Source organism: Melospiza georgiana, chromosome 2 (assembly GCF_028018845.1).
Source record: "Melospiza georgiana isolate bMelGeo1 chromosome 2, bMelGeo1.pri, whole genome shotgun sequence".
NCBI lineage: Eukaryota > Metazoa > Chordata > Aves > Passeriformes > Passerellidae > Melospiza > Melospiza georgiana.
In genome coordinates this window covers 55,314,104-55,339,871 of record NC_080431.1, presented here as the reverse complement: position 1 = coordinate 55,339,871, position 25,768 = coordinate 55,314,104, and the positions used below count along the sequence as shown (strand labels likewise).

Here is a 25,768-nt window from a genome sequence, read left to right as displayed (position 1 = left end):
ACATATATAAACCCCACAATGTTTTAAACCATAAAACCATAAAAACCAATCAAAGCCAAACCTACACAGCTTTGCATATACAATGTAATGCTGACATGTAGATGTGTCCCATGGGGGGAATAAAGAAATGCATAATAAGTAACACCCCACATTGATGAAAATAAGAGGAAAGGATGATTATGGAGACCAATGTACATCAAACAAACCCAGATGGGATTTGAGCATGCAAGATTACCAATACGTGTCACAGCTCCTATTTTATCATTCACCTTTACTAGAGAAAATGATTTACAACACCACAGTGAGAATCAAAAGACTCAGTCTGCAGAGGCAAAACTAAGTCCAACAAAAAATATTTTTGCTGTGTTTTTTTGTAATTATCCCACCAACACATACCACCAAAAGCTGTAGAGCTTGTGGCACTGCAGTCATTTTGGAAGCCTAGTTAAAATACTCTGTAAGTCTGCAAGACTTTATAAATGAACACACAGAAGTTTACGTGCAACTGACTTTTCATCTCTATTTTATTTCACAAAAGAAGTGCATTCTGGGGTGAGAAGGAGAAAAAGTTCAGGAAAACCTGCAGTTCTCAAAATATACTGTTGATAATTTAACCAAATCAATAAGTAAATGGCATGAAACTTGTGCATATTCAAGTCTCTGAAGAGATGAGCTCCTTCTTCAATAACGGGAAGAGAATTAATGAAGCCTACCTTCAGTGAAACACATTTCATAATCTGGCTTTCTTTTTATAGACAGAAAGTTTTCTGTACACTATCACCTCTCTTTTTCCTGACAGTAGGACAATCATTTTTTACAAGATTTGGTTACAAGCACCATCAATGTAAACAATTAAAACTTTAATCTCTAGTTAGGTATCAGTAAACAGAACAGAGACAGAACCAGTGGGGACAATACAAATGCAGAGTCTGTGGACACTCATTTGGCTCTCTTCCCATCAGGATTAATGTGGCAAAATCTGGAGCTGAGATGCTCGAGGAGCTGCTGGTTAAAAACACACACGAACTTCATGACTGACACTTGAGCTGTCCTGTGCTTCCCTGTGGATCTCCAGTACCAGTGCTCCCTGCTGCAGCAGGCGACAGCCCCCAGACGTAATGGACTCCTTCTAGAGGCATGCCTTAGCAGAAAAATGGTTCAGAGCTTCCTCTTCATTAAAAACCCCAATCAGCTTTTTGTCAGGAGTCTTGGCATGATGCCAGGATCAGACAGCTACATCAGATCAATGAGTTTTTTATTTCATGTCCAGATCAAAAGTTTTCTGCATTATTAAAATACCATGATTATGGACTGAAAATGATGAAGCATAAATTTAAACCTGTGGATGCTGACTGTCCTAGGCATCACTGTTTGTATGGTGAAATGCAAGCTGATGGAAAAAGTGGCTAGTCTGACTTCATAGTGGTTTTTTATATATATTTTGGCAGGGTACAAACAATAACATGGGAATACAACTTTAGATAAATCAGGTTCATGTGTTCCAGGGAGGGATTTGATCTAAAGGTCACAACAGTCAGAGGAAAGACTGTGTGGGGTCTGAAGGAGCACTGAGCAGGTAAACACACCATGACAAATTCTTCATTAGTGCTATTTTTGCTCCCAGAAAGAGAACAGTTTACCCAAAACTGCAATAAGCCTAAACACTTTTAGAGGGCAGGAGAAGGCTGATAATCTTCTGTGCTCTTTACTTTGAATAGATTTCCCTATTTATTTACTGCGTTTAGCACAAAAGGCAAAGTCTACTCCTGGTAAATGCTATGACAGCATCTCACAGAGAGGAGACTTGGACTTCAGTCTGTTGCTTTTTTTCCTGTGTGAAGAAAACAACAGCAAAAGGAAAAAACCTTGACTCTGGCCTCTTCTAGGCTCGGGCTGCAGGTTCCTCCCCTAAAAACCTGCACTCATTTTCCTCTAGACTTTCTTCCAGAATAGTTTGTAAAAACCATGCACTTACCTAAATGGGCCAGGGGAGCTGTTCCACTTTTTGTGACTATTATTTACAGTATGTGTCTGCTTTTCCGCCCTTTTTCCCCCACCAAAGCAGAAATTCTTTTAATTAAAATTACCTGGCGATACAGCAAATATCTTTCTCTGAAAATGAGTTTTTATTCCACACAACACAATGCCATCATGGTAGGTCTTCAGCATTTACACCTGTATACAGGCTACATCCAGCATTATACACACACCTTTTAACATGGTCATTTCCCCAGTGGCTTGACCAGAGCTGTGATCAGTGACACTTGTCAGCCAAAAATATAACTTTTCAGAACACACACAATAAAATTTGTTTATATGACTCAAATCCTGGTGAAGGTACTTAGCTGTCATATTAGCAGCGTTTCACTTACTTTTTTTTAAAAACATCAATTTAATTGGAGTGAAACAGGTTATCAAAAATGCATATTTTATAAACATCTTCTGAAAGACAGAAAATTTGACTTGTTTTCCCCTTGGGGAGAGGTATTCAAGAAGAAACAAGTTTCATCCAGAAAGAAGCATGCTTGGAAATACAAAGAAAAAGTTTCTGCACTGATTATTTCTAACAGAAAAATAACAACCCCTTAAAAAACAGGGAGCTGTCTTTTATTTGGGTCTAATGGTGTAGCAATATATAAAAATGCTGGGTTACCTTTCTTGGTTTGTATTCCAAAAAGGTAAGCTGTATTGCCTGAGTCAGGAGTAGCAAACATGGTTTACTCAGGTTATCACTGTCTGTACAGGTGGTTCAGACCACAGCCCAGAGGGCTCCCTTCTAGCTGAACAGGATGGGCTTTCTGGGTGAGGGGGCTGAAAATGCTTTCTAAGGTTTCTCTTTTGGCACTTTCTGCATCCTGGTCTGTCAAATTAAAAGATACAGTGGAATTTCCTCTTCCCTGGGGAAGGAGTGACACTTCTTCTGAAGAAGTTTCTATAAAAACATTGGCAGCAAAAGGAGGGCTAAGGAGTCTCCATTCTTTGCTGGATGCACAGGGTAGCTCAGTGTAAGGGATGAGGAAAATGCTGAGGTACCTAGTGCCTTTTTTGTCTCAGTATTTAATACCAAAGCCAGCTGCCCCCAGCATATCCAGCAATGACAGCTGGAAGTTAGGGATAGGGAGCTGAGTGAAGTCCCCATAATCTGTGAGGAAAGGGTTAACGACCTTCTGTCCCAGTTAGACACACATCCATGTGTCCTGATGAGATGCACCTGAGAGTATTGAGGGAGCTGGCAAAAGATCTTGCCAACCCCTTTCAACCCTTTTCCAGGAGTTTTGGTTTCCTGGAGAAGTCCCAGTTGACAGGAAATCAGCAAATGTGATGCCCATCTACAAGAAGAGTTGGAAGGACGATCTGGGGAAGCACAGGCCTACCAGCCTGACCTTGGCACTGGGGAAAGTCGTGGAGCAGATCATCCTGAGTGCCATCACGTGGCATGTACAGGACAACCAAGAGCTCAGGCCCAGTCAGCACGGGTTTATGAAAAGCAGGTCCTGCTTGACCAACCTGATCTCCTTCTATGACAATGTGATCCACTCAGTAGGTGAGGGAAAGTCTGTGGATGTTGTCTATCCAGACTTCAGGAAAGCATTTGGAACTGTCTCCCACAGCACTGTCCTGGAGAAACTGGTTGCTCATGGCTTGGATGGGTGGATTCTTAACTGAATAAAACTGGCTGGATGGCCAGGCCCAGAGAGTGGTGGTGAATGGAAATAAATCCAGTGGGTTGCTGGTAACTGCTGCTGCTCCCCAGGGCTCAGCAGGGGCACCAGCTCTGTTTCACATCTTCACTGATGATGAGGATGAGTGGATTGAGTGCATCCTCAGTAAGTTCACAGACGACACCAAGCTGGGTGGGAGTGTTGATCTGCTGGAGGGCAGGAGGGCCCTCCAGAGGGATTGTGACAGACTGGATCGATGGTCTGAGGACAGTCTTGTGGAGTTCAGTAAGGTGATCCAAGTGCTGGGTCCTGTACTTGGTTAAAACAATCCCATGCACTGCAAGAGTGGAGGAAGAGTGGCTGGAAAAGGACCTGGGGTGGTGGTCAATAGCCAGCTGAACATGCTCCAGCATGTGCCCAGGTGGCCAAGAAGGACAACGGCACCCTGGCCTATATCAGGAATAGTGTGGCCAGCAGGACCCCTGTTCTCGGCGCTGGTGAAAGTTGCACCCTGAATCTTTGTGCTCGGTTCTGGGCCCCTCCATTCAGGAAGGAGATTGAGGGGCAGGAGCACATCCAGAGAAGGGCAATGGAACTGGTGAAGGGTTTGGAGCAAAAGTCTGATAAAGAACAGCTGAGGGAACTGGGATTGTTTAGTTTGGAGGATTACCTCACTGATCTTTAAAACTACCAGAAAAGAGGTTGCAGTGAAGGGAGGGTTGGTCTCTTCTGCCATATCTTGAGTGCAACAATGAGAGGAAACTGCTTTAAATTGCACCAGGAGAGGGTCAGATTGAATGTTTGGAAAAAAATATTCACTGAAATAGACCTTAGAATAAATTGTCCAGGGTCCGGGAGTTGGTGGGGTCAGTGTCTGAAGAGTTTAAGAGGTGTCAGGATGTGGCACTTGGGGATATTGTTTAGGGGTGATTATGGTAGGGCTAGGTTGTCACCTGGATTTAGATGATCTTGAAGATCTCTTCTAACCTTGATGTTTGTGTAATTCTGCCCCACCTCACCACTGCCAGCTCTCAAAGTATGGAAGGAAAGTGTTTCCTCACAAGAAACTTCTTGTCTGACCCTACTGGAGCTGTGCTGCTGGGACCTGCAGCTTAGAGCTGCCTTTGGAACCTGTGAACGGGAAATAAGACCCCATTTTCCCCCCACCTTTCCTGAGTTAAGGGAATTTCTCAGAAAAGTTAAAGTAGTTTGTTTTCACATATTAGTTTTCATTGTCTGCCAAATTAAAATGGAATACTGTGTGCCTCTTCTGGCATTTCCTTCACCATCAGTCCAAGGGCTGGTCAGAAACATCCACCTTGCGCTGCTGTGCAAAAGCCTCTGTGCCTCTGTGCTGATCATATCCTCCAGTACAGAGACACAGGGTGCAATCTCAGACTTCTTTACTGTACCCAGTTTGGGGATGCCAATCTCAGAGGGTTCTGAGTACTTTCTTCACATATTTAACAAACTTCTGCATCACCTTCTCCTCAGCAAGTAACCTGTAAGCTCAGGGTGGACCCACCGCTGTCATTTTCAAGTCATTCCCTTTTCCTCTGGAATGTGTAAATTTGAGAAGCCTCAGATGTAAAATTCTTCTTCATTAACTGGTGAAGCTGGGCAAACATGATCATCCAGAGAACAGGGAGCTGCTCTCAAGGGGTGTTTGTGTTGCTTGGAGAGAGATGCTGACATGAAAGAGCTGGAAGACCATTCTGAAAGAGAAGGCAGTGAACCACCAACTGAATCAAAAGTATTGCACATGGCTGATGCAGGCCTTCCCCTGGTGCCTGCCTGTTTAGCCCTACTGACACTTTGTTTCTGTGATGGAAGAGAGTCTTCCAACTCACTGCAAAACCCATTAAGGGCAGAGTATGCAGAAACCACAGACAGGTCTGAGAAGGACATCTTCATCCCTGTGTCCACATCAGTCTCTTGGGCATGCTCTAAGTCATCAATGTTAAGCTTGGGGCTGCATTTCCACGTTTTTAACCTGGTTGCAGGTGACCCAGTGTTTAAAAACTGAAATGGTTCACTGAAATGAAATGTCTCTGATGCTGAAGAGGAATTCACTGTGGGCAAGCAGAACAGAGACTTGCTTCGTTGAAATGACCAAGAAATGCTGGAGGCACTCCTGGGTCTGCGTGTGAAGTCTCCTAGATTGCTGTGTCTCAAGTCCTCCTGGGAGAAACCAAGATAATGACCAAGGCCATTTGTGAGATGTACCTTTTTTGGACCCATTTCTTGTGGCAGTTCAGAGACGGATCGGTGGCTCTGAGGAAGGAAGGCTGGCAGAGTGGTGAAGTGGGAATCTGTAGACACAGATGGATACAGTTGCTTGTTCTGCTTTGCAGACTTCCTACTCCAACTGTGTGCTTGCTGCAGTAGGGAGAGGGAAAGAAGACGATCACGTTAATACAGAATTGGCAGTTTTACAACCCTGAGTCTCCATTGCTGAGTTGCTACTGCAAATAATTATGAAGCAGACTTCAGTCAGTATGCTTGCAGCAAATGTTTCACTTCAATAACAAAGACAAACCACCCTGCCAAAATCCCAAATATTTACATAAGGAGCCTCAAAGACAACAAGAATAAATGGTAGAGAAGCCTTGCCTTGTGGGCTGAATTACACTAGCTTGAATTTCTCGCTTCCTATTGACTTACTCAGATTCATTCATATTCTGTCTTCCAACATTACTACTTTAGTGGACAGCTTAAGAAAATAATAAAGAAATGGAAGAAGTATATTATATAATTGTAATTTCTCATTTCTTCCTAACTTTTTTTTTTGTTGTTGTTTTGTTTTGTTCTCCTTTAAAACATCAGAAAGCCTTCAGCAAACTCATTCTGTCTTGTCAATGGAAATTTACTAATTCTTTCAACTCCTTCACATTTTCTTTCTTACCTAGTCAGCTCTATCAACTAGCTCACAGTGACATTACAGACACATGTTCAGTTTGCTTGTAGACACCTAGACTGAAGACCCAAACTCATGGTTATGATCCAAATCTGGAGCTGAATCCCAGTCCCAGGGCAGGGTTCAGTTGCCTACCCATCAGATACTCAAGCATTTGAACAGGGAAAGCACCTGTGACAAATGATGAGCCAACATCCTTCTCTTATTTCAGTGAGGCTTTTGGAAATCAGCCTTTAAAAAAGTTTAATTTTAAGTCTCCTTAATGGAATTTCTTGCATAATAAAAATTGCTTGATCTCTGCTCCAAAAGGGACAGGAACTAAAGGGACAAAGTGCAAGATTGTACCCTTGAGAATAAACAATAATCTCAGCTATGGGACTTGTCAGTTGGAAACAGGAGAGGAGAAAGAACTGGGCATCCTGATCCCTTTCTGCTATTAAAGCAACAAGGCTGTGACAACATGGTACTGGGCAGTCTCAAGTGAGTTGAAAAAGCACTGTGGACAACACTGTTCTGGCCTCATCTAGAATACTGCACATTATTACAATCACACCTATGTGAGAAAGAATAAATTTGAACTGAAAATGACAGAGCCACAGAAAAAAAAAGAACTGTCCATTAAAAAACCCAGAACCACAAACTAATAAAACGTTTCTTTAACAAAGAAACAAAAACCCCCCTTTTTCTTTAACAAAAAAAGGTTTCTTTATTTCTATAAACAATAACAGAAAGAGAAGAGTCTTCTGGGGTGAGTAATGGATAAATACAGAGCCTGCTCATTTTACCAAACAGATTATATGACATGACAGAAAGAGCTGAGACCTGGCAACCAAGGAGGTTCTTTGTACCCAGTCTCTAAGAGAGCTCCATACATTGCTGCTTCTAACATCTTGCTAGTGCACATCACATTGTCTTACTGACCCAGATCTGTCATAGCCATATTCTGGTTTTTATTGAAGTGATTTTATGGGCAAAAAAAGGATTTCCACATCTGCAAAAAATGCTTGGTTCTTTCATGATTTCTTACTAGAGATTATAGGACAGCCAAACCATAGAAGTCATTTAGATACTGTAGATGAGTAAATATACATATGCATATTATATATATATGTGGATATATATATATCTGTAATAAGGTGTGTTATTTCATAACCTATTTCTGTGTAATATAGTAGGCTGTTTCCCCTTAATGTCATAAAGAATTATATGAAGGAAGAAATTGAGGACAAAAGACTGACTCAAATGACTCAAAGGACCCAACTGACTCAAATGTAATGAGTCAGTTGTCAACAAAACATTTGCCAGAAATCACATTAGACCTCTACAAATAACACTATTTTATTGGTGCAATATGTGAGCCAATTTGTTTAGAAATTACTCTGTAAGACAAAAAGCTTGTCCACTAGCTGTTTCTTAACTAAATACATTTTTGGATAACACAGAAATAAGAATCTGACATGCTGAAAGTCCTGCACTCCTTTGATGTGTTTGACCAAGAAAACAGTCCTAAATTTGTTAGCATTAACAAAAGCTACCATTTTTTTTTCTCTGCAGTAACTCTGCTATGAGATACACTACATGAACTCAACCACCATGCTCAATGAATCAATTCCCAAAATCATTTTGGGAACAGATCTATCCTTGCACTGCAGAGAATTCTGGGGCCAGTACCTTTACCTTGTGCAGGCCATGCCACCTGTCTACCACACATATGCCAGGCAGAGTCCACAGACATCATAAATGAGATTTAGCTGTCTACTTAATACAGCCACGGGGTCTGGAGAGCAATTCAGCTTTCTCTGAAAAAAATTATTGTGTGGGGTTGGTTAGCTGAATTGTTTTCTATGTCCTTGGGCTGTACTACAGTGAGAACACACACTGCAGCTGGCAATCTACTTTAGGTAAGATGTTAGATTTAGGGTTTTGCTATTTTAAACCTTTTTGTCCCAGTTCTTTTTCCTAGTTCCTAGTTTCTGCAGATAGATGGAGGCACTTCATTTTACACAAAATATTTGCTGTTAATCTTGCTCCTGGGTCATAGCTCCTGGTCAAGCCCAGCTGGCCTGGCAGGAGGCAGTGGTGGGTGGTGAGGAGAAGGGAGCAAGCACAGCCTGTCCCCAGAATGGCTGCCTGCAGGGCAGACTGAGCAACATCACTAACACAGCTCATTTCTGAACAGCTGCTCACCTCAATCATTTTTTTTAGATGAGTTAAGATTTAAAAGACCTATTTTCCAACGTTGCTCTTCATTATATGGGCAGAAATGGGGAAATAATGGGGAGATATTATTTTAATACTTTAATCTTAAAAGGAATGTAACTGAAGGCTTTCCTGGCTGTGAGAACACCAGATAGGAAAAGCAGCAGTGATGTGCTACAGGTAGAAGAGTGTAGACACACAGGTAGTGTGTCAGAAGCTCCATCCCATGAGATACTAGTGAACAAAGATTACAGGCTAATCCTGTATTGTAGAGAACTGGATTACGTGGACTAATAAGACTTTTCTATATCTACATTCTCTAGCTTGTCAGAGATCACAGAGGGGATTCAGTGATTTAGCCAGGATTAAAAGTCAGGTAAAACTAGCTCCTTGTCCTGTGCCAAGGCCATGACTGCGCTCCTTGTGCCACCTTGGGATGGCACACCGAGTGCTGCACGCAGCCTGTGAGCTTGTGTGACTGCTCCTCTCTTCAGCTTCTGGAGGAGCCTTCTCTGCCCCCTTAATCCTGCCACTGCCTTTGAAAACAGCTGCATCTTTTCTGAGTTGTTTTCTTTTTCAATTCCTCATCATCAGCCTTCTCACAGCTTGCTAACACCCTCAGCATTGCCTGTTGCCTCCTTGCTGCCTGGCACAGCCATGCTGCCTGCAACAGGCACAAGCACAGGGCAAGAGGGCATCTGTCATCTGAGAGGACAAAGGCACAAGGCAAAGTGGCACATTGATTTTGACCAAAATTCCAAATGCAGGGAGGTGGATTTGTCAGACCTTGCCACAAAGACGTGCAGCAAACCCAGCCACTGACTGAACAGATTAGCTCTCTAACAGAACAGATTTTTTCATCTGGTGCTAATCTGCTGCTCATTTATAATCTCTGCACAAATCTTTGTGAAGCCTGGAGGGATTTAGAGTCTTTGTGTTTTACAATGGGCTGCAAAAGAATTCCATGATGAATATCTGGGAATGCCATAAACAACTTGGGGTGAACCTTTCAGAAATGCACTTTCAGCTTGGGCTGCCAGGACCCAACTGAATGTCTCTGCAATCTATTTTAAGTTATCTGCTTTTTAAGAAAGCAGATAGAGATCTCCTTAAGCATTATCTGCATTAAGAACTGCCAGCAAGGCATTGCTGAGGTCAGGACCCAGTAAGCACAGCAATGACATCACCATCTCAAGCTCTGATTTTGCCTGCCTTGCTCAACAGGAGTGTGATGGTGTTTGTTTAATTGTATTAAAACCAGTGGAACTGATCCAGGGGAAAAAAAATCAACACAAGAAAAAGTGGCAGAGATTAGTCCTCAGTATCATCATAATAAGTTTTACTTGAGAGGCAAATAGTCAGAAGCACACCATTTCAAAAAGGCAAAATGCACAGATTTGATTAAAAATGGAACCTATTTGAAAAGCGGCTTATAATGTGTTTACAGAAATAGAAAAGCTGAGTGCTTTGTAACATAAAATATATTCATTCTCAGGAATTTTTGCTGCATGTATAGATTTGTAAGAGATCCTAGTATGCAATAGAACTTAATTGGATAAAGCACCTTAGGCTGAAGAAAAACAAGTAAAAATCTCTTATAGGAGTTAAGGGACTGATTCTCCATGCTCCCCCAAAACCCAGACATTAGCATTAAGGACAACCAAACACTTATGTCACAAAAAGGAAATGAAAAAATAGAATAAAGTATTTTGTAAAACAGGAGACTAGTGTTAGATTTGCAGATTAATTAAATCAGTTCGTGGCACCTCCCTAAACCGAGTAAATTTTTGCTCTAAAAGTGTGTCTTTTTCATCATCTTCAGAAGAAAATAAATATAATTTTTGTAAAGGTGCCCTGTACACATTCTTGCCTATCATAAGACATAGAACAGTTTGGTTGGAAGAAACTTGAAAGATTGTATAGCTACAACCCCTCCTACCATGGGCTGGGACACCTTCCACTAGACCAGGCTGCTCAAAGCCCCATCCAGCCTGGCCTTGAACACTGCCAGGGATGGGGCATTCACAACTTCTCTGGGCAGCTTGTGCCAGTGGATGCTTTTCTTGCCTTTCTTCCTCTTTATGCTCAGTTCTGCTCTTTCTGCACTATTATGTATAATAATTCAGTGAGCTTGAGGTCTTTTTTGACCTCCATTTTCCTTCCTGCAGACTGAACTGTTCTCTGCAAAAGTGCCCTTTCTTTGCCTGTTTTTGTCTTTTTGCCTTCTCTGACCTTGCTTTAGCTGCCTTTATTTCTCTTCTCCACTTGTACATAACTGAGTCCTCTTGTCCCAGCTCCTTGTGCCAGTTATGGCTGCTACCTCTGCTCCTGAAGCACTTGACACCAGTTCTCAACTCAAGATTACAGTTGCCCATACAGATAAGAACATTGGCCGATTAATTCAGCAAATCAGCTAAAAATAGAATCCCTCTACCTCCTCATAAGCTGTGATCTGTTTACATTTGCAGTGTTATTTCAAGGATGCCTTAAAAAGCAGCAGTAGGCAGAAAATAGCCACCTCATAAACTGCACAGGGACTCTCTGGCATGTAAAACAGCAGCAGGTCCTATGCTCAAGTGCTGAGTCTCTGCCTAGGTAAGATATTAATTTTTCTGGTGTCCACCTTCCTTCTGGGTCTGCATGTTCCATCTCATGCAGAGTGGCTAGGAAATCCTGCCAAAATATTATTTTACTTTCCCTACTCTATCCAGAGATGCTATCAGAATTTAAAGAAGCCATCTGTGCACTTTCTCCTCTCTGCTCACTATCCTTGCTTCCCAAACATGCATGGCCAAGCCAGTCCAATCAGTTACCAACCTTTCCTGCTTCCCACACTGCATTGCCAGGACTGCAAGTTGATTAGCACTTCATCTGTCTCCGTGTGGATTATGCCCAGAGGCAGCCAAGAATCTGGACAAGACCTATAAACCCAGCAGCGCACTCAGCATACTAGTACATGGCATATTCTTAGCTCCATTATTTACATGTTCTTCCCACTGCTCTGCCAAAAGCTCCCCAGAGCTCCTGCTTCTGGGCTGAGCTCTGGTGAAGCACTGTGGGTGTCGTCCCACAGGATGCAATCGTGTTCCTAAGCCTTGCTCCTGCTCCAGCCAGCTGAACCCTGTACCTCAGCTGTCGTATGGCTGCACCTTTGGAGCAACTTGCCAATGTGTAAAAGCTACTGTGACAAAATAATTCTCAAGGGCTTCCCTGCAAATGAGGGAATAGTTTCTTGGCATTAAACAGATTTATCTTACCCATGAATAACTTTGTTGTCTCTTGAACTGACTTTATCTAAGCCCCCTGATAATTGCATTTGCAAAATGGATTAAGAACATGGATCAATCTGGCTGGCAAGTATCCAAGTCCCTGTCAGGACAAGCAAGAGGTCACATTTCATTAGCTTAAACATGGAGGTATACTCAAACTTTAAACACTGCCTGCAATTTAACAGGGATGTTAACCTATCATTTTTGGTACAATTATAATTTAAAAAAGGTGCAGCATCTGTATAAAGTAAACAAAACCATTCTGATGATTACTAATTATCAACTAATATGGAGACTGAAAAGTACTGAGAGGTCATTGTTTAAGTTTATATAACTGGGAGGAAGTCAAAGTTATCATCAATGCTGTGGCATGGAAAATATTGCTAATAGCAGCTCTCTGTGAGAAGTCAAAATGTAGTCTTGTTACTTTCAAAGGTAGATATTATAATTGCTTTAAATTAGAATGAATTAAATTAGTATAAGGAATTAATGGATCACCAAATCCAGTGTTTTCTATAACCCATGCTCCATCATTTCCTCTCCCTAACTGACCATCCTGCCTTAAATTCAGGTATTAACCTGCTTGCACCTGCTGGCTGTTATGCAGTTAACTATGAATATGTACTAAAATCTATTTATTGGTAGATTCTTGTTCCTGTATCAAAACAATAATTGAGTAAACCAGCCTTTTCCTGCTCCTGCTGTTTATCATGTGCTCTGTCTTCAAGCCAGAGCTCCCTTCAGACTTACTTTGATTGGGCTTAGGTGACCCTACTCTTCCAGTTTCCCATTGCAGGGCTGTTTCTCCATTCCTCTGCATGTGAGGAGAGCCTTTCCCTGTTCCTGCACTTTCTGAGGTCACCTTTCTGGAGTCCAGAGCTGAAGACAGGTGTGGCTCTTGGGATCCTGTGCAACCTCCCATGCTTCCTATGGCACAGTCACTCTGGTACACACCAGGGACTGCAATTTTCTTTTCACGGTCATGTTGCACTGGTGGCTGTAGGGATCTGAGTAACAGGAAATTTTCCCTTTGACTTAGCCTTAGAGCTCCACTTCTTATTGTACAGACTTGCTTAAAAGCCATACACCAGGACCTAGTTTTCATGATTTTAAAATGGTATAAATTAGCTCCAAAGTCTCTGTTTTCCTTCCACTTTGCATATACTAAACTTCTTTTGCTTCACCAAACTACCAGAGTGATAAATTCCATTTATGTAACTTCATTCTCATTTGCCATTTTGTCCTCCTGTTCAGAGTGATCATCCTCACCAAAAAGAGAAATGAAAATCAATTGTATTTGCAGGCCATACTTAGGCAGGTGTCTACTCCTCTCTTTTGGTTCATATGGCTAAAATCTTATTCTGATTTTCTTTGCTCAGCAAGTCTCACTTTACCTCTGTACTGCCTGACAGTTGTTACTTCTGAAAATTTGCTGGCTTTAAACCAAAAGCCCTATTTAGAAGCCCTATTTTTTTGTTTGTTTTTACCCTTCCCTTCAATTTGCTTGAAACCAGTGTAAGGTCCCATAAACCAAAGTTGTATCACACAGCAGAAACCTCCTGAGAAAGAGCAGGGAAAAGGGAATATAGATGAGTGTGGTTACTGTGTATAAGTTTGGTGATGACATGTCAGATTCAGTTTGCAGCTTATCTCAGGCTAACACAGATATGCCTGAAGTGCAATCAGCAACCCTGACAAATTGGTGACTGGCTTGCCAGATGGGGAAGGAAGCTGGCCTCCTCAGCCCTTTACAAATGTTATTCAGCTCTGGCACGGGATTTCTGATGGTGGCACCTGCAAAACAGCATTGAAAGGTTCCACTACCACCTGGATGTGACTCAGTGGAACAGAGATGCCCTGTGTACCTGGAATTTCAGTCCCAGGAACCACAAACCCAGAGGCACTGTGCTACAGAGGGTTGCACACACCTCTCTGCAAGCCGAGAGGTCTGTATGGGGCAAGGATGGCACCCACAATGTGTCCTCCACAGAAACAAGGTCAGGCAACTGGACAAGCCACGTGAATGGAATTCACTCCAAAAGAATACCCTTTGAAATCTGAACAACAGCCTTATAAAGGTGAAGGACTGTGCTCCTTGACTTGAATGTAAGCAGCAATAAAAACCTCTGCAGTGCAAGAATGCACATTAACCTGGCTCTGGATTGCCACAGTTACCCCTCTGCAGGGTAGGCAGCTGTTAAGAGTTTGCTGCTTATCTTTTATCTCCCTTGGATGTGGTGGGGTGAAGCAGAGCATGCTGATATATTGCCCAGATATGGTGCCTACAGATGTCCTGACAAAAAAACTCCCAGGATTTGGTTATGAGCACTTGAGGTTAGTTCAAAAAGAGAGTCAGTGGGAATGTCTCTCTTAGGCTGCTCTTCAGAATGCATTTCTTTTCCTTCATCACCTCTCTCTTCATCCTGATAATCACTGTGCAAAAGAGAGATGCAGTTTGTCACTCAGTGATGCCAGAAAATAATGAGTACCATTAGGACTTCTGCTTGTCTCCCATAAAAATCTCATAACTGAGGGCTATTTTAAAACTCCCTGTCAGTTCTGTGCCCATACCTCTTATAAAACTACACTCACCAGCTATGATTTCTCCACTTGGGCTCATAATTCCTTCTCTCTCATTTTTTAAAACTGCTATCTCATCTCACATCACTCTTAGCATAAACTGAGGTTGACTGATATCTGGCTAACATCATTCACTGCTTTTGTGATCAGTTACACAACACAGCAAGGGGTTTCAAATTCTTTTTTCAGCAGTACTGTCCTGGCTTTTGCTCCAAGGATAAAGCGAAAAAACCAACCAGCCAACCAACAAAAGGGCAACTGTCAGTGCAGGATAAGCTTTCCTGCACAAAACCAAGAAATATGCTTCTATTTCCCTGTATACTGAGTTTACCTGCAAAAGGATCCTATTTCCATCGTGGTCTTCTGTCTGCCACCTGCCTTCACTGATGGGGCTGCAAGGGTTGGGCAAGAGAGGCACAAGCTGCCCCACATCTCTCACTCTGAACTCCAGCACAGCTGATTCTGTCCTCACTGGAACTTGTCCCTTTGGGAGTTTTTTTAAAGAAAACTGAATGTCTATTTCCAAGTTAGAATAGACAGGAAAAACACAGAAGTCTGCTTTTTTCTGACACATTGGTCTTTTCAGTATTAACTCATACAATTTCAAAATGTCCACAAAGTTCTCATTCCTGCAGTATATGGTGAAGCGGATCATTTCCTTCCCGTAGTGCACTGGGCGGATGGCCCACAGAGGAGTCTCTGGAGCCAGAGTGTAAAAGTCTTGGCTGCAAGGCATGTAAGGGAGGAACTTCCCATGCATTAGCTCTGTGTGGTGGTAATGCCAGGGTGGCCGCTGAAAAGTCTCATGGAGCTGCAAGATGGGCTCTTCCCCGTACTCCTCCTGCAGGAACAGGATGACAGCGAGGGCTGGCTGAGAAACGCCGGCCTTGAGCGGCTTCCTGCGCTTCCTGGGCACCCGCCTTTCTGAGACCCGAAACAGCTGCAGGTCTGGGTGGATCCAGGCTAGAAGCTTATCAATGGCCTGCTGAAGAGTCCTGGATTCACCTGGGTCTGTGATAATATGGACACTAACAAGGAATGGGTCTTGTATGCCTTCCACAGAAAGTTCACCTGAAATGTTAAAAAACAGAAAAAGTCCTTTAAGATTTGCAACCAAGTTACAACACTTAGGTGACCCTTAAAGGAGAAACAGTCTACTCAGCCACAGTGGCCTTTTCTTTTTCTCCAGCTCTCTGAATCTCACTTGTAGCAAACAACAACAAAAAAAGTACAGTGATATAGCAACCAAGAAAATAATCAGAAAAGTTTCACTAAGCACACTGTAAGAGCTGCTGTTTCTCCAAGACAGCATCCAAAAGACGCTAGACAACATGCATTTATTTGTTGGAAAAGACCTGTTCCATACAGGAACAGGTAGGAAGAGGTAGGAAAGACAAAAATACTGGTGTAGAGTGGGGGTGTAAGGGACATTAATGATGTGCAGAATGATAAGGGTGGAAAGTGTTCATCCCACCTTACTTTCATTTTTGCCAGCTGGCTCAGGACATGGAAATCATACCATTGAGCTCTATCACCCTGACACTGGAGTTTTACACACAGTTAAATGTTTCATGTCCTGGAGGCAACTATTCTAGTAAGTAAGGCAACGATTGTTGGGAAAGGTAATATCTTTTATTAGACCCACTGATACAGCTGGTAAAAAAAAAAAAAGGCAGACAAGCCTTCAGGCATATAGGTCCTTCTTTAGGATAATATAGTACTTGTCCCTACAAATCCTGCACTGTTTATATCTTCAGACTGTAATACTACTGCTTCAAGGTTTTCTTAAGATTAGGGAAGACTTGTAAAGGGAGGAGGAACAAAAAAGTTACACTTACTCAGGGGAGAAAAGAAACTTCTAGTTAACCTTGGCAATGTTCAGAGGGGCTCTATCTCTTGTTTGTGCCTGGAACTTTGAGAGCCCAGCAGAGCAATGGCTGGTTTGAGGGCTAGGGAGAAATTGTTGCTTTTTCTGCTGGAGTTACATGCCAATAAAGAGGCATGGTGATCCAAGGCACTTTAATAAATTAATCAGGTAACCTTGATATTTTTGCTGAAACGGTTCCCCTTGTGTGGTATTCTGAAACCACCTCCATGTCTGAGACCCTGAGCTTGGGCACAAAGCCTAAATGTGAGAAGCCTTGGAAAGGCTTCCCAAGCTTTTCATTGTACAGACCACATTTAATAAGGGGATTGTCTCAAAGGCTATTCCCCCTCCTATTAGCAATCAGTACAAACCTCTCCCTCCTCCCTCCTGGCATCAGAACAACATTCTTGTGATACTTCACCAATTGCTTTAATGGAAAAGCAGCTTTGTGCGAGTAGTGTATTTTAGTTGTCTTTCAATATAGAATAGCGGCAAGACCCAGAGAAAATTTAGATGCAACTGCACAGCTTTGCAGAGAGGGATGACTGGTAAATACAATGTCGGCCTCAATTTAGAACTGCAGAAAGATATGGCATGCAGAGCAAATAGCAAGTGTGCATCTTGCCTAGGGGAGATAAAGAAAAACCAAGTAAGTAATCAAAAATACAATTACAGCAGAGTTCTCGTATCCCTGCATGAAATGGGTGATGTGGAGTGACTTTGTCAGACGGCTAATGGAAGAAAAAAAAATGGAAGCAAAAAGAAAAACGGGGTCAGTATGTGGCAAGAGGCTTTGCTGTGGCAATCATTACTGGTAGGTAATTCTTAGAGATACCCCCTGTGGGGAGTCACAGCATGGGAGAAAGACAAAAGGGCACTGGGGGGAGGTCCTCTCGTGGTCCTCTACATTGGACAGCAGAACAGGAAGGAAAACAAATTGCAGAGGACAGCGATCTAATGAAACCTGAAACCTGATAACGACACAGCCATTCATTTTCTAAGGCTGGAATAGAAGATGTTCAGCTTTTTTCTCTCTCTGATTCCTTTGTTACACAAATGCTATCAAAGCCTGCAACAAGTGACAGGCTTGATATTTATGCATATAAATGACTGCAGCTCTGAAAGAAGCCTGGGCACAACAATGTGAAGCACAGAGCCATCATTTCTGTCAGCTTCTTGCTCTGAATTAAGAAAAAAATAAAAATCCCTGAGCATGGCTTTTCTAGCCTCCTGTTGCTCAGCATGTTGCACGGACACTGAATGGCTGAAGCATTTTTCAGAAGTGGAGCCTGGTGGGAGCCAGTGGCAGCATTAGTATTCTGCAGCCATCGCTGCCTGTGCCCATCCGCACCAGATGCTCGCAGAAGCAGCCTCAGAGGCACAGCACAAAGCCATCCTTAGGAGCCAGAGTTACACAGAGCAGAGCAAATCATCTCTTCTTTTTGAGCTATCAGCAACTATGTGAGTGCAGCAGATCAGTACAGAAGGAGCTTTAGTCCTATTTTATGTTAGCACAGATGCTTTAACATGTTTCATTATGTGGCTTCTGTGCCTCTAAAATGGCAGCCCTTTCTGTTTGGGTGAGAAAAAGAGAAACTTAAGCAGAAATACGAGGCAAGGACAAACCTTCCCTGAAATGACAACAAGTTGCAAATTGTTTCTATGTTGCTAACAAGTCTTTTTCCTTCATCTGACAAAGGAGGAGGGGAAACAACACCATTTCTCATGACACAGTTCAATTTGCCCCGGGCAAATTGTTACAGAAGCTAATGAAAGCTCTGCATATGTATTAGCCTTCCTGTGTTACCAGTTAATCCCACAGAAAATATCAAAATGCTGAGGCATCTATTTGAAAATAAGCTTCACAGTTCTCACAGCTATTACATTTTTTCTCTTCCTATGACAGAAGGGGATTAGGTCTCTTTGAGTTGGCAAAGCACTAACTTCGCTAAGAGGTAATTACTAACAGGGTTGAAAAAGTACTTTACAATTCTAAAGTTTCTACTCCTCTGCTAGGTACTGTTAACCACCCATGAGAGGCTAAAGCAGCCAGTCAGCCCAAATGCTGTGGAGCTGTTACACTTGACCTCTTAAGGCTGGGAGTGGAAGGTGGCCCTGATATTTCATGATGGTACGTGTCCTTCTGTACATGTTATTTTTATTTTGTTGCTGATGCGATATTGCTGAGCTGAGGTAAAAGAAAGTCCTGCAAAGCAGAATGGTTGTCCAGCCCTGTGGCTCTTCCTGCCCAGAAACCAAGACATTTTCATCAGTAAGACAATCTGAAAGAAAGCAGTGGGTCCTGTCAAGTCTGCCTGTGCCAACTACCTCCTTTTGGTGACTTCTCTGAAACTGCAGCTGCCTGGGCTTGGGGACAAACAGGACAGGTGGATTTGACAGTGCTGGGTTAATGGCTGGACTCGATGATCTCAGAGGTCTTTTCCAACTTCAATAACTATGATTCTATGATGTAGTGACACAAATACCCATGGGTGAAGTGGGAAACAATGGGTTCAGTGGCTGCGGGGGCAGCCACCACCCCTGAGAGGTGCCATAAGGACTCAGGTATCACTCTTGCTGGCCGGGAAGGCAGGGCTCCAGACCTAAGGCAGGCACATGTGGGTGTAAGGTCAGGAGAGCAACCCCAGCAGCCGGGAAGCAGCCAGTTTCATCAGCAGATATGGAGAACTGGATCTAAAACTCCTCCCTACAGCATGTATGCATTGAACTTCAACCCACAAAAAAGGCAAAATGTGCCATGAGTTTTCTTCCACACCACCTGCATAATCCTAGGTTAGAGAAGTCTCCCTTTTTCATTTCCTTTTTGGCCCTAGGTCTCTTGCACACCTTGCTCAAGCAAAACTCTGACCATGACCTGGGAGTCTGGTCCCTCTTTTACACTGTGACATACCCAGGTTGCTTTCCCTCTGGAGAAGGTGCCCTGAGCAAAGACCCATTCCTTCTCATGGCAGTGTTCCAACTACTGTTTTATTTCAGAAGTCACCATCACCAGCAGTCTTGATGAGATCTGATTTTCCAGGCTTCTCCAGTGAACTAAACTCATCCCATAGCAGAGCTTAGGAAGGATATAATACCTGGCTCCCTGAAATGTCTCTCCTCACCCTGTCCTGGTGAAACAAAGGGTGAATCTAAAAACCTCTCAGACTTACCAGGAGTTATTTAATGAAGAGTTACCTACAGGGCCAAGGAAACCTGGTAAGTTTCATAGGATAAGATTGAATTTACAATGAAGTGAGATTTTAGGCAGACTGGTTCCTGGTCCTAGTTTGTGCATGTGAAAGAGCATTTCCAAACTGTGGCAGATAATTTCAGTTTTCTAGCCATGTATATTTTCAATCTTCTATCCAGGAAACACAGAGGAAATATCCAACCTAAAAATAGTTGATGAATTTTTTTTCTTTTTTCTTTTTCTTTTTTTTCCCTGACCAGCAATATTGCATTGAGAATCAGAACACTGGAACACGAACTTCCATTTTTTCCTCTGCAGCACACTGCTTCATGAGAATCAACACCTGAACCTGCCTTATGCCATACAGACCAGATTCCTCCATTGCTACATCAGGCAGTAAGACTTCAAATTCCATTTGACCAAACTGCATGATGCAGTACCAGAGATGTAAATCAGGCAACAGGAGCTGTTCAGGGTGAATTTGCCAAGCTTCTGAACTGCAACTCCCATCAAGCAGTACTTCATTATCAAGAAATTACTGCTATTAGGAAGTAATGAAATAATTCAAAACCAAACATTACAAAACAGCATATTTTTTCACTGTTAATCAATCAAAATATTTCAACTGTGGGAATGTAAAATAATCCCAAACACTATATAAATAATGTCAGAATAAAAAGGCACTATAATGTTTCCAATTAAAATTTCCCAGGATTACTGTTGCACAGAAAATATCAGTACCTCCACATTGCAAAACATAAGGAAATGTCAAACTGTAGCATTTCTCAGTGAACAGGACCTTCACATTTTATCTGAGTCCAAGGCAAGAGTGATCCTTTTAGGTGTACTAATTGAAAGGCTCATGGTCAGGCACAAAGTCAGAGGCTGCTTTCACAAACAGGAGCACTGCTTCATGGGCAGCTGCAATAGAAGCAGTAACAGGACACCTCTGGCAGCAGAACCCACCCCTAGGTCGGTCATGCTTTGATGAATTATGCACCATCGATAATCTTTAGAACAAGCAGGATGTGGCAGATTCACCAGCTCCTCCATTCCCTTTCCCTGCTGTTTAATAGCATCTGACAAATGCAGGGCTGCCGGATGATGTGCTTCTCAGCATGCCCTGCTTTGCACACCACCTCAAACCCAGGAAGGCTGTTCAGAAGCAAGAAGAAGGGGGATCTTCTGCCCAGCACCGTGCCAAGAGGAGAAGCCTCTTTCACACTCCCCTCAGAGCATCATTTTCCTGAGGAACTGCAGTTGGATGTTCTACAATGAATGTTCTACTCCTCCATCATGCTAAGGAAGCACAGACAATGCACAGAAGACCAGTACATAGACAAGCACAGCAAAATGGTCAATCTGCTCCTCCAGTAGCTGAAAAACAATTACAAAAAAACCCTGAGTAAAAAAAAAAAGTTCAAAATTAGGGTCATTATTTCTCTGATGAAGATAAAAAGCCTTCTCTGGTACATTAATATGAACAGCCTTACAAGGAGTCATTATTACCCTTAGAGTACAGCACTGCAGCCAGTTCTGAGGGAATGGATCTTGTCAACAGCCAACAAATGCCCACAGAGCCCTTGCATGACCAAGCAAAGGCAATGGCAGATCTAAACAAGTGGTACCTTTGCTGTTAGATGGTAAAATGTCTTCTAAAACTACCCACTGTGCTCCAGCTCCAGTGAATTTTCATCCCTCCCTCACCAGATATCTTCTCCTGACCTGCCTAGGGGTAACTTTTCATGATCAATTTAAGCTGCTGTTGGAAGGGCCCATCTAACACCCTTCACCTTACTTGCATAGCTACATTTCTTAAGCTGATAATGCAACAATACCTGGCACTCCCTCTTCCATTTGCAGTCAGATGGCCTCTGGTGCCATCTAAGCCCTCTTCAGAGCCATGTGACCCTCATCTCCTTCACGGGAATCACAATTTTTGTGGCACAGAGTCCTCCCATGGAAGGTTATGGGCCTGATGGATGTCCCTCCAGCACATGGCTGGCTGTCCTGGGCTATTTTTGTAGCCCAAGGTAAGAAGCAGAGTCAAACCTCAGATAAGGCCCATCACTCTCTTCTCCCATCTTGGATGCCTCATCTGTGTGGGCTGCATTATCTTTTTCTAACACATTATCTTGCTGTACTTCTTGTCCACAAATGAGGAGTGGTTTTGTGGTAAGTGTTATGGAAAAAGAGCCCTTGAGCTACATGATTATCACGTCTTCCATGACATCCTCTAGAACTTCTTTGACTCCTTTGGTATGGCTGCTGACTGTCCATACTAAGGCAAAGAGTCAGAGTCACTCCCTAGGTCACAGATATTTTCTCAGCCCCCATTTCCCTCATCTCTTCATTCACAGTGCTGCAGATTCCTCACCTATCCCCTCACTAGCTGGCAGCTAAGGAACAGCTCATGCTTGGTATAGAAGGATGTGTGGGTTTCCTGTGGGCTGACTGTCCAGCTGCAGGTTAGGAAAAGGGGAAACCTGAACTCCTATTAGTACTTTTTCTCCCTCTTGTCCCAGTGCATTTCATTCAGTTCCAGTGAAACCTGTGGGAAGTTAGTGTCTCTGTTAAGAAAGATGGCACCAGTTCACATCATGCTTCCCTTCAGAAACAGGCTAAAAGAAAGGATGAGAATGCCATATTGTGTTTCTGGATGTGTAATCCTGTGTCCCTGACACTTTTTGCTGGGTGTGTGTATTCCACCCAGGCTTTATGGGGCCTGGAGGTATGTCAAAGCAGAGGCTGTGCTCATTGTATATTGAGCACCCAAGGAAAAAAAGGACTCCCAGCTCTGAGAAGACAGTGTATGGGTTCTTCATGCAAACAAACTTAGGAGTTTGTTTGCATGAGGAACCCAAAGTGAATGCTTTCACACCATGGTTACAAGCAAGCAAACTGCTTGGCAATTCTTTACAAACACCATGTAAGACAATGATTTTTCTGCCAATGCTCTAGGCTCCTCCATAAGCTGTTTATTTTGGCTGCCTGGTGTTCTCCCTCAAAATGTGCTGCTTGAACATTATCTTATATTGTTAGAAATAATCAGAATTTCAATTAAAAAACCCAACAGCCTTATCATCTACTTATCCTCTGGAGAGCACTGAAGTCTTCAATACTCTTCTCAACCACAGATAAGGATCATAGTTCTTGGCAAGAACCCAGACACTGGTATTTGGTATAAATACCAGATTCTGTAGAGAGCTGCAATGTGTAATTCAATTACAAGTTGTGTGTGTAATTAAATTACTATGTAAATAAATGTAAATAAACTACATAATAAAACTCCCATCAGCAACCACTAGTAAATCAAAAGCTGTAAAAAACTGCATCCAATACCATAATTTCCAAAGTCCTCTGATTATAGGCATTGTGTTTTCTTAAAATTCCACTCCTGTGAAAAGCTGAGATTGTCAAAAATGTGTTTTTTATAATAGGGCAGAAAGAACACTGCCTTCAAAAAAAAAAACCCAAGAAACACTGCACACTTGAGTAGCTAACAAATTCAGTCCAACAATGAGGTCCATACCACACACAATGTACTTTAGTTAACTGAAAGTGTGATTTTATGATGGGCTTAAGACAATTTAAGACTTTACTCTTGGCACTCTTCCCCCTACTATTCTCAGCTAAGTGTTTCCAGTGCTTCCCATGTGTCAGATCTAGATGCAAGTTGAAAGAGCTTGCTGAACTTACTGAAAAGGAACTCTCAGACTTCAGGGATAATAAGGATTGTGTCTTCTGGTGGCAGTCAGAAAACTAGCTTGGCTAAAAATGTTAAATTTCAGACAGACCTTTTAATCAGTCTGTGCTTTTGCTTCCTGGTATCACAAAGATGTGGCAGGGAAAGCCAGCCAGAGAGGAGGCAGAAGTCACACCAAAACATCTGCACTGAAGACACAACCAAAGACAATGTGGGATCAAACCCTGGGGCATGGCTGAGCATTGCCACGTTTGTGTCTCTGTAGACAATGAACAATATCAGCATTACAGCAAAGGGCCCATTTGGACTTGGCAGGTGTGGAAAACTAGTTTGAATCTCATAATCCTTTCAGCTGACAGCAGCGTGTGGCTGAAAATATCTACCCCCTACCAGCTGATGGAAAAGGGAAGCAGGAATGGAAAGCATGCTGTCCATACTCCATCCTGGTCCCCTGTGATGGCAGCCAGGAGTCACCTGGTAAACATTTCATGAACATTTTACAAACTAAAGGTACAATTATTTTTTTCCCCCAAACTACAAATCAACAAATTTTGTTCCAACTAAAACAAGGCAGACAGAGGATATCTACAGCTCTAGAATGTGGCATGCACTATTACCAAATGCCCCAATTTCCACTGAGTGTGCATAAACAAATGGTATTTATTTATTTTTAAAAGTTCAGATGAAAGAAAGTACCCCACGATAATGTGCTGTGGCCATGAGGATACTGACTGTTGGCATTGGCAACATTCAGTAGAAACTGCCTTAATAGCTCCAGCCTCCACAAGTGTTTTGTTATTTGACTCTGTGACTCAGATGGCTTTTCCTGTTCTCCCCCAACTAGTGCCTCTGAGTCAGGAGTTGCCATGGGACAGATTTATTTTTTTAGCTTCCCTCTTTGGGCTTTAACAATTCAGACAGACATAGCAACAATTTCCAGATCATTCTCATCACTGTACCAGCTGAACTTAGGAGTGCCAAGATCTTTCCTGCAACCCATTGCTCAGGGTTAAAACACCCACTAAATGGCTGCCTAGCTCCTTGTGGTTTTCTGGGACAGCAGCAGTAACACTTCCACAGGGGGAAATTTAACCCACATCACCAAATAATCCAATTTAACTTTCTCTGACATATTTCCTGTAAGATTTTACTACAACTGTACGGCACTCGATAGCTCAGTGTCTACCAAAGATTTCCTATGCTTCTGAAATATGCTTGGATTATTATAAATGAGGATGTATTTGGTTATGTGGTTTTGATTATGACTGTGTGGCCTTAAAAAAAGGAGGTGGAAAAAATTTACATTGTCATCCATACACATTATTCTAGTCCACTAAACTAGTCCAGTTTTCATCTGCTGTATCTGTATGACAAGGAAAAAAAAAAAACCCAACCTGACTGGATGTGGTCAGAAAAGAGTATGCAAAACAACTGCAAACAATGTTTTGATAATTCTGGTGCAGTAATTGTTTAGGATAACGTGCACATCCTTGATACAGAAATCCCAATCTAGCACCAAGCCAGTAGAAAACAATTAAGCCATGGAACACACTGCTTGGTGCATGCTAAATGATCCCAAAGAGTGAAACCGAATTTTACAAAATCCAGAGATACACAGGTTTCTCCAAGACAGACAAACCTGAACAGGAACCTCAGTCTTAACAAGGGCAATGCTATGTTTGTGGTCAATGCCACTTGGAATGCAAAAATCAAATCTAGGTTTGATTTCAAGTTACACATTCTTCTGTGCATGTCCTTCCACACGGCTGTGCCTCATCTCTAGAGGTGCCTTCCAAGCTGAACTCTCTGTGAATCAGCACTGCACTCTCCTATCCTGGATGCAAGCATTTGGTCCTTCAGCACAGTGGAATCTGATGACAAGCAGTTACACAAATGGTTTGCACAGCCAAAGACTGCTAGGTTGCACGTACCAGTGACATTTTCCCTCTTCCCCCTGCCAGAGTGGGAATCAGCATTGCATTTTACCCCTGGCATCATAACATGAGCCAGGCAAGATATGCAGAAGATGTATCATATTTTACATAGCTTTATTTTCCACAGGAGCTGACACTTCAGATTTCATTACTACATAAAACACCTGAATTTGCAACACTGACAGATGCTGCAGGCTAAGGCTTTACATCATTTGGGTCCAATTTCCTCTTGCATTTCTCCTCATACTTTAATTAGTCTTTGTTTTATAATAACACCTTCTGGAAATGCAGTGTGATGCTGGCAAGCCTGTTGTAAATTGTTTTTATAATTGTATTTAATACAGTTTATTGCCAGCCATTGTAAAAGCATCTCTGTTCTCTATGGAAATAAGAAACAATATACTACAGTGTATCTTTGTATAGCAATAAAAGAATATAATTATA

The 25,768-nt window shown here is 42.4% G+C and overlaps 1 protein-coding gene across 1 annotated transcript in view; it reads right to left on the bottom strand.

The window, feature by feature from the left end:
- Positions 1–553: 553 nt before the first annotated feature.
- The window catches only part of FAM124A (family with sequence similarity 124 member A), a 42,321-nt gene continuing 17,106 nt past the window's right edge, over positions 554–25,768 (bottom strand). Inside the window, exons 3-4 of the mRNA XM_058045481.1 lie at positions 14,959–15,698; positions 554–6,041 (exon numbers count right to left, since the gene is read on the bottom strand). Of these exons, the coding sequence (XP_057901464.1) occupies positions 5,244–6,041; positions 14,959–15,698 (1,538 nt within the window). The 3' untranslated portion in view covers positions 554–5,243. The remainder of the gene's footprint in view (positions 6,042–14,958; positions 15,699–25,768) is intronic.